Source organism: Notolepis coatsorum, assembly GCF_963971535.1.
Source record: "Notolepis coatsorum genome assembly, chromosome: 8".
NCBI classification, from domain to species: Eukaryota; Metazoa; Chordata; class Actinopteri; order Aulopiformes; family Paralepididae; genus Notolepis; species Notolepis coatsorum.
Window position 1 is genome coordinate 71,289,817 of NC_140172.1, and position 14,826 is coordinate 71,304,642.

The following is a 14,826-nucleotide window of genomic DNA, read 5'->3' on the forward strand; positions in this document are numbered from 1 at the left end:
ATGTTATTTGTATTGCACTTGGTTCCCAGTAAACTTCCCTTCTCTAAGCATCAATCCTCGTCTCTGCCTCCGTTCCCTCTCTGCAAACTGTGTTCTAAACCTTCATTTAACAACCCCATCGTAACAGGAATGGACTTTGTATATAATTGGTATGAAATGTATGGTACAAACTTGTGCAGACTACTCACTACTGTCCAATTACTCTTTTTGTAGCATCAACTCAGTATGTGAACGAACGGAGACTGGATGGTATGTTATAATATCCCTAAAGTAAAAAGTATACCTAAGTATATTTTCTGAAACTTTGTATACTTTTTATATTTTCAGAAAGTACTCTAAAGTTGTGTTAAATTGAAACCACTCATTTGTACTTAGTGTGTTAAAGGTTGTACTTAGGATTTTCTTAAATATAATAAATACTAAATTATACTTTTTATGCATTTTTGGTTACTTTCACTTACCAAAATAGTACAGTTTTAATAAGTTTACTAAAGTGTGACTTAAGTTTTTGTAAAAGAAATGATTGTACTTCGATTACACAGGCTACAGCATATTAAGTATATTCTCAGAAAAGTACATATGAGTAGAAATATACCTTTAACACACTTTATATACTAAAATATACTTTCAGTAAGGAAAAATATACAATGTTTTGTCATAACACAATTATTATTTCATTAATTGTTCTATTATTTTACAGCAGTAATAGCTGTCTTTTTCTTCTTCTTCTGCTTCTTTAGTGGTTAATTCGGAGTACGGCATGGAGGGAACCAATATTGCCCTTGCCGTTTTTATTCCTACTGCAGTCCTCGTGGTAGTAGTCCTTGGGATTTACATCTACTTTGTAAAGTAAGATTTCTTTTTTCATTACCTTTGCAATTCAAATGAAATTTTACCACACCTGGGATAAATATGATTAGGAAAATAATTCTTAATGTTTGTTTAAACCAGTGTCAGACAGGTTAGGCAATATATACATGCAAGTATTTGAGAATCAATGTATTGTACTTTGTCTGTGATTAACAAGTTTACCTGACACTATCTCATTTAATTTCAAACCTTTATTTAAAATCGAAAGGCAACTGAGATTTCCCTCATTTACAATCGCATCATCATGTGTACATGCATACATAAATAAGCATAAAAGTATATAAAATCACACAGCATATAAAATCATAACAAAGAGACAGCAATACTCGCAATTTAAGGAAGGGTACAAGTCACAATCGCTTAGTCCATTCGGTAAAGCTGACCACGACGCTATCCTTCTCATACAAAAAAACTGTGTTCAGAAAAAAAATGTATTCTTTTTTTAAGGTAGTTTTTGGCGCCCCCCTCTGGGTGGTGCTCTAGGCAACCGCCTATAGACCACTGCACTTCCGCGTTACATTGAAATCGGGGAGGAGATAGCAGGGGGATCAAATTAATGAATGTGGATGAGAGCCGTGATGTAAGTGGTTGCAGCTACGGCTGTGAGGGTGCTAGAGACATGATCGAATAGACTTTTATGCGCCTGAGTCTCCTGAACACGGCGCGACCCATTCCTAATCGATCAGAACTAAATCGGCCTTTTCCAGCACCTACTCCCCATACACATGCGCAGATTGTCAACGGAGTCTGGACGACGCGAGATGACGCACAAATGAATGTGGACTGTTCCATCAGAGGGGGGAGCTTCGGTGGCCAGTGTCCTTTCAGCCGAACAAGATAATGAAAAAATTATCCCACTAAATGGCCAGACGCGTCTTATGGCGACATCTACAATTACCTCATTGAGTCTCCAGGTAGATAATGTTTATATTTAAGTGCAGTGGTTTGTAGCCACTCACACTACCACCGAAGCTCCCCCCTCTGATGTAACATTCAACATTCATTCGTGCGTCATCTCGCGTTGTCCAGACTCTGTTGACAATCTGTGCATGTGTATGGGGAGTAGGTGCTGGAAAAGGGACTTGATCTCGGCCGATTTAGTTCTGATCGATTAGGAATGGGTCGCGCCATGTTCAGGAAACTCAGGCGCATAACAGTCTATTCGATCATGTCTCTAGCACCCCCACAGCCGTAGCTGCAACCACTTACATCAAGCATGCTCCCCCCGCTATCTCCTCCCCGATTTCAGAATCCCGGAAGTGTTGCGGTGGTCTATGTTGCCTGTAGGAAGCTCCGCCCCTGAGAACACGCTCCAAGCTGCACTCAACAAACAAATAACAAACAACACCCATGATTACACAGAAACAGTGCTAGACATTGTTGGTACTCTGGTAGAAGAAATAGTCCCCTCCACCACAATTTGAGTTTGGGTTGAGAAATCCATCCACGAAGCTCTGAACTCGTGCACCTCATTCTACAACGCTGAGCTTGTGACGGGCAACATGGACGAGCACAAGGCGGTGTGCTACAACCTACGGAGAACAGTGACAGAGGCAAAGGGGCGGTACAGGGATAAGGTGGAGCTTCAGTTTGAACAGGCTGATTCTAGAGGTATGTGGCAAGGCCTCAGAACGATGACAGACTACAAAGCCCCCCCCCCCCCCCCCCCAGGTGAACACTGATGTCTCCTTGGCAAATTAGCTCAATACCTTCTATGCACGGTTTGAGGCTGTAAATTCTACAACAGCCTACAGGCCACTACAATAGAAAGTAGAGCCACTGCCGATGGAGACTCAATGTTCAGGTTAACGGAGCATGATGTGAGGAGGACCTTGAAGAAAGTGAATATCAGGAAAGCAGCAGGACCGGACGGCATCCCGGACGCATCCTAAAAGTCTGTGCCGACCAACTGGCCCCGGTATTCACTGACATATTCAACCTGTCCATAGAACAGTGCAAACTACAAGAGGGCCTACTGTACCTGGTAGAGGTAGAGAACCTGGCGCTGTTGTGCCAGAAGAACAGCCTTTTCCTGAACGTCAGCAAAACCAAAGAACTGATTGTGGGCTTTAGGAGGTCTGGGGCAAGGAACTATACAGCCTCCTCAGCATCTATTGGGGCACCGGTTGAGAGAGTGAACAATTTCAAGTACCTCGGAGTCCACATATCCGAGGACATGACAAGGACCACACACAGTAGGGGTGTAATGATGCATCGATTAATCGAAACGCATCGATTCTAATGTGACAATTCAACTGCATCGATTTTAATATGTTAGAATCGATTATAATCTAAATAAAAAAGAGAGATTTTTTTATTTATTTTTTTTTATTTATTTTTTTATTATTTTTTTTATTGACCTATAGTCCATTCATGCTGAGTGAATCAGTTCCCCCAGCAACATTTGTGTATTCAAATTTTTGGGGGGAATTAACTGATCGAAAATGTATCGAAAATGTATCGAAAGTTAATCGAATCTAATCAAATCGAATCGAATCGTGGTCAAATGAAGAGATTCCATGATGCATTGAATCGTTGCCTGAATAATCATAATCGAAATTAATCATTGTGAGGTCGCATCGTTACACCCCTAATAGACAGTGTAGTGAAGAATGCACGGCAGCACCTCTACTTCCTTAGGCACCTAAGGAAGTTCAAAGTCAGAAGATCTTAAAGAACTTTTACTCATGCACAATAGAGAGCATCCTGACTGGTAACATCACCTCTTGGTTTGGGAATAGCACCTCACACGACCGCAGCAGACTGCAGAGAGTGGCTCGATCAGCCGGCTTCTCACTCTCCGGCCCTCATTCATCAACGTGGCGTAGAAAATGTTCTATTTCCACACGTAAGCACAGAATTTAGAATCAGTGCATGCACAAAAAAAACGGGATTTACCACACGTGCATACGCAGGTTCTACGCACACCTGTCTTGATAAATATGACTTTGATCCTACGTTTGAGCTCGTGCACTGTTTTAAGTATTTGCATACCAGAACCGCCCCGATTAACCATATACGGTAATGGAATACCCCCATGAAATGTGGAAAAATGGACTAAGCCGAGGGAAGCGTGTTATGTGACAGGCTGACAGACGTGTACACGTAGATGTCGGATATGATATCTATTAACCATTGCTGCCTGGGCAGGGCAAACACTAATAAAGACCGTGCTGGAATATGACTGCCATTTCCCGTTTTGTTTGATTAATACCCAGGGATTAAAGTTCTCCTCAATTTTATTCCAAATCGTGACGGATTTTCCGTAAATTTTCTACCTGCTGCATATGATTTCTAGAGTCATACAATCTATTTTGATGTCAGTATTGGGTAGCCTATATAAACAATAATACGAGAGCATATACAAGAACAATGAATCTCACTGCCAATGATGTAGCGATACGCCATGTGTAGCCTGCCTATATGTGATCAATACAAACTTGAACTTGAATTCCATCATGTCTGTGTGCGGGTCACTGCGGGAACTCACAAGGCTGTTGTCACAATGTAAATAAGAACGTGCACTGAAAAGTTACAGTATGTAGTTGGTTGATTATTTGTATGACAGTCAGTAAACCCTTGCAAAAAGTATCCGTTTTATTTAATGAATTGAAAACATTCAGCATCGCCTTCCTCCCGGCATGCAGCAACAACATGTATCAGGCAAATGCGCATCGCAACATTGACTTAGTGGAATCCCTTTCTATTCACATAACTGCATTTGTGATGGAGCTTTGACAGCTACAGTAACAGTCTATTTGTGAGGTTTTGCCCGCTGCTCACTACCTTTTCTCTGTCTTCTTTAAGCCTACTGTTAGGAATTCCCTATTCTCTGTCTTCTTTAAGCCTACTGTTAGGAATTCCCTACTCACTCTCTCTAGCCCCCACCCTCTCGTTCCTTACCCTTAGTGGCCACACCTGTTTGATATTCTATTATCTCTCGCACCTGTGGTGGCAGGCTAATTAGTCCCCCTGTGGGCTTTAAATACCAGGGCGCTTCCCCTCGTTTTGGCGTGGGGTCGTGTTGTATACTTGCCGAGTCATATTCTCTAAACATCTAGACTCTTTCGGGAGATCCTCTGTCTGCCTATGCTGTTCCATTCTCCGGCGTCGAGATGTTTGCTCCAGCCTTCGCCAGCTGTCGCCGTTGCCTGTGGGGGAGACTGGTCTGCGCTCCCTGTACTTCCACGGGAGGCACCCCAGCGTTCCACTGCAGACCCCCGCGCTGCTGTTCGTCCTGACGCACATCCAGACCAGCGCAGACGCTCTCCAGTCCTCAGCGCGCAACGCGCATCTTCCAAGGACGCTCGAGCTTGGCACGCTCTCCAGACCAGCGCGCAACGCGCACCTTCCAAGAACCCTCGAGCTTGGCACGCTCTCCAGACCAGCGCGCAACGCGCATCTTCCAAGGACGCTCGAGCTTGGCACGCTCTCCAGACCAGCGCGCAACGCGCATCTCCTAGACCTTCGAGCTTGGCACGCTCCTCCGTACCAGCGCACAGACGCGCATCTTCCAGACCTTCGAGCTTGGCACGCTCCTCCGTACCAGCGCACAGACGCGCATCTTCCAGACCTTCGTGCTTGGCACACTCCTCCTCGCAGACGCACCCCGAGGCGTCTCTCTGTTCCGACGCGCACACCAAGGTGTGGCGCGCACTCTGTTCCTCGGCTCCGACAGCGGCTACCCGGTGGACGACGCTCTCGCCACCGCCACTGTCCCGACGCGCACACCAAGGTGTGGCGCGCACTCTGTTCCTCGGCTCCGACAGCGGCTACCCGGTGGACGACGCTCTCGCCACCGCCACTGTTCCGACGCGCACACCAAGGTGTGGCGCGCACTCTGTTCCTCGGCTCCGACAGTGGCTACCCGGTGGACGACATCCTCGCCACCGCCACTGTTCCAGCTCCCTGTTCCGACGCGCACACCAAGGTGTGGCGCGCACTCTGTTCCTCGGCTCCGACAGTGGCTACCCGGTGGACGACATCCTCGCCACCGCCACTGTTCCAGCTCCCTGTTCTGACGCGCACACCAAGGTGTGGCGCGCACTCTGTTCCTCGGCTCCGACTGCGGCTACCCGGTGGACGATGCCCTCGTCACCGCCACTGTTCCAGCACTCTGTTCCTCGGCTCCGACAGCGGCTTCCCGGTGGACGATGCCCTCGCCACCGCCGCTGTTCCAGCGCTCTGCTCCTCGGCTCGGACAGCCAGCCACCCGGTGGCGATGCCCTCGCCCCGTTGCTGTCCCTGTACCATTACGCATACGCCTGGGTGAGTTTTGATTGTGATGTCACTCACCCAGCGTAGTGCCCTTGCCCCCGTTCCCGTTGCTGTCCCTGTACCTTTACGCATACGCCTGGGTGAGTTTTGATTGAGATGTCACTCACTCAGCGTAGTGCCCTTGCCCCCGTTCCCGTTGCTGTCCCTGTACCTTTACGCATACGCCTGGGTGAGTTTTGATTGTGATGTCACTCACTCAGCGTAATGCTTTTGTCCCCCGTTCCCGCTGCTGTCCCGTACCTTTACGCATACGCCTGGGTGAGTTTTGATTGTGATGTCACTCACTCAGCGTAATGCCTCTTGCCCCCGTTCCCGCTGCTGTTCCTGTACCTTTACGCATACGCCTGGGTGAGTTTTGATTGTGATGTCACTCTCCCAGCGTATTGCCCCTGTTAGTTAGTTTTGGACATTTCATCTCCCAGCGTAATGCCTCTGTTTTTGGTTCTCACTTAGAATAGTATTTTTGGACTTTACATCTCCCCCTGTGTGTTTGTCACACGAAGATATTATTACTTTGTTCACTTTGTTATTTGGACTGTTCTGCACCTGCTCTGTTTTTTCCCTTTTGTGCATTAACTCTCTCCTCTGTTCTGCAGAGCGGCCCAGATGTTTTCCCACCAGTCCCCAGTTCCTCCCTGTCCCCAGCCCGCCTCCGCGGGCCTCTGTTCCCTCTGTCTCCAGAACCTGGCCCTCGGTTCCCCAGAACCTGTTCCCTAGTTCTCCTAGTCCCTAGTCCTCTATCCCTAGTTCTCCTAGTCCCTAGTCCCCTATCCCTAGCTCTCCTAGTCCCTAGTCCTCTGTCCCAAGGCGTTCCCTTAACCTTCCCAAGGCGTTCCCTTAACCTTCCCAAGGCGTTCCCTTAACCTTCCCAAGGCGTTCCCTTAACTTTCCCTTAGGCGTTCCCTTTACCTTCCCATAGTGTTCCCTTTACCTGCCCACCTCTTCAAGGCACTTTACCTTCCCCTCTTGTGTTATTCCAGTGTTTTGTGTTTTCTCCCTTAAAGGGACAGTGCCCCTTTTTCCCTGTTCTAAATAAATATCTGTTTCTTGGCAAACCATCATACCTGTCTTGTGTTGTGCGATTGGGGTCGGTTACAAACCATAACAGTACGACCCCACCAAATCGACGACCCCAGCCAGCACAGACGGTGTATGTTGAGTTTGCCTTTTTTTTTCTTGTTCCCTCTAGCTCCCTTGTTAGCCCTGTTAGCTTCCCTGTTAGCCCAGTTTAACTTCCTTGTTAGTCCTGTTTAGCTCCCTTGTTAGCCTGTTACTCCCCTGTTTAGCTTGTTAGTCTCCCCGGTTAGCTCCCCTGTTTGCTTCCCGTTTTGCCCTGTTTGACCCCCCTGTAGCTAGCCATGCCCTGGCGGCTAACCCAGTCCCTCAGCAGAGCCCCTGTCTGCTAGTCTTGCCCCGGCTGCTAGCACAGCCTCTATGTTTATGCAGCCCTTGCTGCTGGCATAGGCCCTGTAGCTAGCCAGGCCCAAGCAGCTAACCCGGTCCCTCTGCATGGCCTCCACTTTTTTGTGTAGTTTCTCCCACTGCTAGGACTGCCCTTCAGCTAGCAAGGTCAGTATTCCCACAGCTAGGACTGTCCTTCCAGCTAGCTTGTTCTCTCATGCTGGTCCAGCCCTGTCTGCCAGCCTAGCTCCGGCAGCTAGCGCAGCCTCTATGTAGATGTAGCAGTACAGCTAGCATAGGCCCTGTAGCTATCAGTGCCCTGGCAGCAACCTTCCCTCTGCTAGCCCTTTCCCGGTGCTACCATGGTTACCCCTTTGCTACCCTGCTTGCCCCTCAGTTCCTCTAGACCAGTTGCTCTAGACCAGTTCTCTAGACCCAGTTCCTCTAGACCAGTTCCTCTAGACCAGTTCTCTAGACCAGTTCTCTAAACCAGTTCTCTAAACCAGTTCTCTAGACCAGTTCTCTAGCCCAGTTCTCTAGACCAGTTCTCTAGACCAGTTCTCTAGACCAGTTCCTCTAGACTAGTTCTCTAGACTAGTTCTCTAGACCCAGTTCCTCTAGACCAGTTCCTCTAGACCAGTTCCCCCAGTTGCCCCTCTGCCACCCTAGTTACCCCTCGGCGACCCTGTTTCTTTTGCTAGCCCCACTCTTGTGGTGGCTTCCCCTGCTGGCTTGGCCTGTACCTCTTGTTTTGCCCCCTGCCACTCTGTCTGTATTTGTTTTGGGTCGCCGGGTGGCTCCCGTTGGAGGGGGGGATACTGTGAGGTTTTGCCCGCTGCTCACTACCTTTTCTCTGTCTTCTTTAAGCCTACTGTTAGGAATTCCCTATTCTCTGTCTTCTTTAAGCCTACTGTTAGGAATTCCCTACTCACTCTCTCTAGCCCCCACCCTCTCGTTCCTTACCCTTAGTGGCCACACCTGTTTGATATTCTATTATCTCTCGCACCTGTGGTGGCAGGCTAATTAGTCCCCCTGTGGGCTTTAAATACCAGGGCGCTTCCCCTCGTTTTGGCGTGGGGTCGTGTTGTATACTTGCCGAGTCATATTCTCTAAACATCTAGACTCTTTCGGGAGATCCTCTGTCTGCCTATGCTGTTCCATTCTCCGGCGTCGAGATGTTTGCTCCAGCCTTCGCCAGCTGTCGCCGTTGCCTGTGGGGGAGACTGGTCTGCGCTCCCTGTACTTCCACGGGAGGCACCCCAGCATTCCACTGCAGACCCCCGCGCTGCTGTTCGTCCTGACGCACATCCAGACCAGCGCAGACGCTCTCCAGTCCTCAGCGCGCAACGCGCATCTTCCAAGGACGCTCGAGCTTGGCACGCTCTCCAGACCAGCGCGCAACGCGCACCTTCCAAGAACCCTCGAGCTTGGCACGCTCTCCAGACCAGCGCGCAACGCGCATCTTCCAAGGACGCTCGAGCTTGGCACGCTCTCCAGACCAGCGCGCAACGCGCATCTCCTAGACCTTCGAGCTTGGCACGCTCCTCCGTACCAGCGCACAGACGCGCATCTTCCAGACCTTCGAGCTTGGCACGCTCCTCCGTACCAGCGCACAGACGCGCATCTTCCAGACCTTCGTGCTTGGCACACTCCTCCTCGCAGACGCACCCCGAGGCGTCTCTCTGTTCCGACGCGCACACCAAGGTGTGGCGCGCACTCTGTTCCTCGGCTCCGACAGCGGCTACCCGGTGGACGACGCTCTCGCCACCGCCACTGTCCCGACGCGCACACCAAGGTGTGGCGCGCACTCTGTTCCTCGGCTCCGACAGCGGCTACCCGGTGGACGACGCTCTCGCCACCGCCACTGTTCCGACGCGCACACCAAGGTGTGGCGCGCACTCTGTTCCTCGGCTCCGACAGTGGCTACCCGGTGGACGACATCCTCGCCACCGCCACTGTTCCAGCTCCCTGTTCCGACGCGCACACCAAGGTGTGGCGCGCACTCTGTTCCTCGGCTCCGACAGTGGCTACCCGGTGGACGACATCCTCGCCACCGCCACTGTTCCAGCTCCCTGTTCCGACGCGCACACCAAGGTGTGGCGCGCACTCTGTTCCTCGGCTCCGACTGCGGCTACCCGGTGGACGATGCCCTCGTCACCGCCACTGTTCCAGCACTCTGTTCCTCGGCTCCGACAGCGGCTTCCCGGTGGACGATGCCCTCGCCACCGCCGCTGTTCCAGCGCTCTGCTCCTCGGCTCGGACAGCCAGCCACCCGGTGGCGATGCCCTCGCCCCGTTGCTGTCCCTGTACCATTACGCATACGCCTGGGTGAGTTTTGATTGTGATGTCACTCACCCAGCGTAGTGCCCTTGCCCCCGTTCCCGTTGCTGTCCCTGTACCTTTACGCATACGCCTGGGTGAGTTTTGATTGAGATGTCACTCACTCAGCGTAGTGCCCTTGCCCCCGTTCCCGTTGCTGTCCCTGTACCTTTACGCATACGCCTGGGTGAGTTTTGATTGTGATGTCACTCACTCAGCGTAATGCTTTTGTCCCCCGTTCCCGCTGCTGTCCCGTACCTTTACGCATACGCCTGGGTGAGTTTTGATTGTGATGTCACTCACTCAGCGTAATGCCTCTTGCCCCCGTTCCCGCTGCTGTTCCTGTACCTTTACGCATACGCCTGGGTGAGTTTTGATTGTGATGTCACTCTCCCAGCGTATTGCCCCTGTTAGTTAGTTTTGGACATTTCATCTCCCAGCGTAATGCCTCTGTTTTTGGTTCTCACTTAGAATAGTATTTTTGGACTTTACATCTCCCCCTGTGTGTTTGTCACACGAAGATATTATTACTTTGTTCACTTTGTTATTTGGACTGTTCTGCACCTGCTCTGTTTTTTCCCTTTTGTGCATTAACTCTCTCCTCTGTTCTGCAGAGCGGCCCAGATGTTTTCCCACCAGTCCCCAGTTCCTCCCTGTCCCCAGCCCGCCTCCGCGGGCCTCTGTTCCCTCTGTCTCCAGAACCTGGCCCTCGGTTCCCCAGAACCTGTTCCCTAGTTCTCCTAGTCCCTAGTCCTCTATCCCTAGTTCTCCTAGTCCCTAGTCCCCTATCCCTAGCTCTCCTAGTCCCTAGTCCTCTGTCCCAAGGCGTTCCCTTAACCTTCCCAAGGCGTTCCCTTAACCTTCCCAAGGCGTTCCCTTAACCTTCCCAAGGCGTTCCCTTAACTTTCCCTTAGGCGTTCCCTTTACCTTCCCATAGTGTTCCCTTTACCTGCCCACCTCTTCAAGGCACTTTACCTTCCCCTCTTGTGTTATTCCAGTGTTTTGTGTTTTCTCCCTTAAAGGGACAGTGCCCCTTTTTCCCTGTTCTAAATAAATATCTGTTTCTTGGCAAACCATCATACCTGTCTTGTGTTGTGCGATTGGGGTCGGTTACAAACCATAACACTATTGCTCGATCCATCTCCAATATCACGATGGACCATGCCGGTGGCAAAGACCCGAGGGTGGAGAGGATCTTGAATGAATTCCATCATCATATTTATATGTTGTGTGTCTGTCCACTATGTCTGTTACTTAGTTATTCCCCCCCGCTATCTATGTAAAGCGACCTTGGGTCTCTTGAAAGGCGCTATATAGAATGAAGCTATTATTATTATTGTTATTATTATCACATCTGAGCGGGAGCTCACAAATAGACTGTTAGTCTCAGTGAAGTTTCAACGGAGGTCATCTATTCTAACCAACAAATTGAAGTAGAAAGCATTTCGTGACCAATCTTATTTGGAAACATGAAACACAAAATAATTCGCTTTTTATTTGAAACAATATTTTATCGCGTTTGGAGGTTGGTGTTTTGCGTCTGCCCCCCCGTGCCAAACAAGCAGGCCAACCTCTTGTTCGCGTGTGAGCCCGTTATAATTACACTACTGTCGCTATTTTATAATGAACTATAATGAATTACGGGTCATACAGAAGTTGAACACTAATGCACGGAAGCTTATTTCCGCCTTGAAACTAATGCAGAACTGAGGAGCGCTTATGCCGTAGTAACGATGTTCTACCACTGGGCGTCAGCTATGTGTGCTCCGAGCTGTGCGTACACATAAGCACGGAGTCAAGTTCAAGTTGAAATTGATGAATCCCACTCTTTGCTTAGAAATGGTCGTACGCACAGGTTAAGCACAAATCTGTGCGTAAGTCGGGTTGATGAATGAGGGCCCTAGGGACATTTACAGCAGGCTGAGCCAAGGCTAAGAGAATAGTCAAAGACTTTAGCCACCCAAACAACTGCCTCTTTGCACTGCTGCGGTCAGGCAAGCGCTGCAGAGTCTCATGGCCAGTACAGAGAGACACAAAAAAAGCTTCTATCCCCCCCAGGAGTTCAAAACTTTTAATCCCTATTGATTGATTGATTGATTGATTAACATTTTGATTAACAGATTGCAGAATGGTACAGTACAGTTCAATACACACAATTGTTAAGGGGATGCAGACCAGAGAAAGACTTTCGTCTTGTTTACATCAGGGTCCCCCATTTTCAATTCATAATGAGTTGAAATGAATGAATACAAATCTGATCCAATCAGATAGGGATTACAAGTTATGAACTCCTGGGCCCGGGCCCAGGAGTTCAAAACTTTTAATCCCTATCTGATCCGATCAGATTTTTAAATCCCATTTTTTGTGATACAGGATCAGACAACTCGGCCAGATTTTGTCCCGGTATTTCAAAGCAATCCAAGGATAGGATCACCCTGATCCAGATTCAGACTTTTCAATACTAGATCCTGAATATCAGTGCTTTAATCCTACCAATCTCCATCTAGTGGATATGAAAAATAATACAAGGAAGACAAGAGACCACATTGCAGAGACATCTATAATGTATATTGTAAAATACATAAAGGACATAAAATCATAATGGAATTGTAATTAAAAGAAAAATATTCCCACCAGGGTAAAACATTCATTCAAAGGCAGCTGATCATCCAGGCGTGCTTTGAGGAGCTGAATTCTAAGTGAGGTTTCAGTTTGCTGAAGGTGATGACAGATGGACTTTTTTTGTTGTTGATATTTTTTCTTTAATCTAAATTACATTTGTGATTGACAATCTTTGTTGTGATACTTTTATGAGCATAAACATTTTTGTCATCAACATTTCAAGATTCAAGAGATTTATTCATCACATACATACATAGGCTACAAGACATTTGGTTGAAAACAAAATAGGCCACCACAAATGTGACCAAAATAATTTTCTTTTGCCATGAAGGCAATTTATTTTTTATTATTTCACTTAACAAACTTTGCCATCTTATTTATGAAACATATTTTTTTATAAATTGTATAGTACATTTTGCTCTGGTAATCCACTGGAAATCCATCCCTCTGGTGGGATCAAGATAATCCAGTTTTGAACAATAATCCGGTTTGAACAATCCGTTTTGAAGATTTGATCCAGATTAAAGCTTGGATTTTATTTCCTGATCTGATCGGATATCAACGTGATCCTAATCCTGTTTTTTGGTTTTCAACTACCCAAAATCCAAATCTGATCCAATCAGATAGGGATAAAATTAACTCCTGGGCCCATGGCCATCATGCTCAATGACTCTGTGCAACACTAACCCATCCATCTACATTCATTGCACATCCACTCACTTTAAACAAACACTCACCTTTAACATTCAGTTTAGACACTTGAAACACTTTTAACACTACACCACATTTTATCTATTTATAACAAAAATATGTGCACTATATCCATACCTCATTTTGCATTAAGCATTTGTTTGCATTTGCATTTGTTTGTCGTTTGCATTTTGTACCTCATTGTTCGCATTTTGTACTTAATTTTGTACGTTAGGTTGTACTTTAGTTTGTATATTGTATATTTGTATAGTGTTTGACTTTATTCTTTAAACTTATTTTTACTGTATGAAGCACATTATCAGGGGGCTCACATAACCAAGCATTTCACTGTAATGTACATGTACTTTATATGTGACAAATAAAACAAAACTTGAAACTTGATGAAAATAAATAAATTAAAACAAGTACAACTTGAAGGTTGGAGATTAAGGTTTTATACTTTGCAACAGGGGAGAATCTCAAGCTTTAAGGACTGTTGGAGTTCATTCCATGAGCTAGTCACGTGGCATCATGGTGACATGCAGATTTACCCTGTTCTGAGCAAACTCGGAAGATCTTAAAGACCAGCCAGTTACTAAAACGGGTTCCATAGGTTCCAAAATTCTATTCCAATAATGATGTAGTATAAGGAGGTGGCTTATCAATAAGGGCCTTAAAAATGTACAAATACCAGTGTTTGTTGCGCCTCTCCGTCAGAGAGGGCCAACCAACCTTCTCATAAAGGACATGACAAGTGATGAGTCTTGTATCTAACATTAGTGATGAATCTGAGGGCAGAGTGATAGACCAGGGAGGCCGCAGCATACCTATAAATTACATCTAAGTTGTCCTGGTTAAAACAAACACTGGACTGAATGGATATAATATTTAACCCTGGTTTATAGGTGTATTATAGACAGCTTCAACAACAAAAATATTAACCAGCATTCTAGAACTGTCAGTTGTTTGATATTGGTAAAACACTGCAACAAAACAGGAAATCAACTGTTTCCCATCAAATGGTTGAATGTGAGGCATAAGTTGTAATTAAAGCCGCTTTTTTTAAAAGCACTGTATAAATTTATCATTTACCAAAATGCAGTCCATTTACTAAACGTTCCTCTGAAATGGTCAATAAAACGTTCCTCTTGCTTCCCATCAGAATCCAGGGGAAGTCCATCAGAATGCCGTCGTCATCGTCCCTTCCACCGTATGACAACATGACGGAGGAGTCAGCCTTTGACAATCCCATATACGAGAGCGGAGTAAGTACAGATGTCATGAATCTGCGAGACGTAGATTCACACAACACTGTCGTGCTGTCCTGAGTGACCCATCCACAACATCTCCATCTGAGCGTCCGCCTGCCTGCCATCTCATGTCTCGCAGCCAGAGGGCGCCGTTCACCTCATCTTCTACCAACCAACCAACCAGAGACCAGAGCACAAAGAACCCATAAAAAGGTCCTCTGGTTTAATAATGGTAGTGTCAAGATGCTACGACGGTCGTTTAAAAAATGTATTAAAAATGTTTAGGTAGTGAGAATGGTTATGCCAAGGGATAGGTTTATAAACAACCTTATAGTTGAAAATGATGACGAGTTACAGCTTTGCATCTTGGTTAAAACGACCCCATTCAAAACATCCT

General features: G+C 47.2%; 1 protein-coding gene across 1 annotated transcript in view; it reads left to right on the forward strand.

Annotated features, from left to right (window-relative positions):
* The window catches only part of LOC311233485 (seizure protein 6-like), a gene marked incomplete at both ends in the record, with an annotated part of 402,600 nt that extends 388,093 nt beyond the window's left edge, over positions 1-14,507 (forward strand). The window contains 3 exons of the mRNA XM_084320453.1: positions 214-249; positions 741-849; positions 14,342-14,507. Coding sequence (XP_084176579.1) covers positions 214-249; positions 741-849; positions 14,342-14,507 — 311 coding nt within the window. The remainder of the gene's footprint in view (positions 1-213; positions 250-740; positions 850-14,341) is intronic.
* Positions 14,508-14,826: the final 319 nt, after the last annotated feature.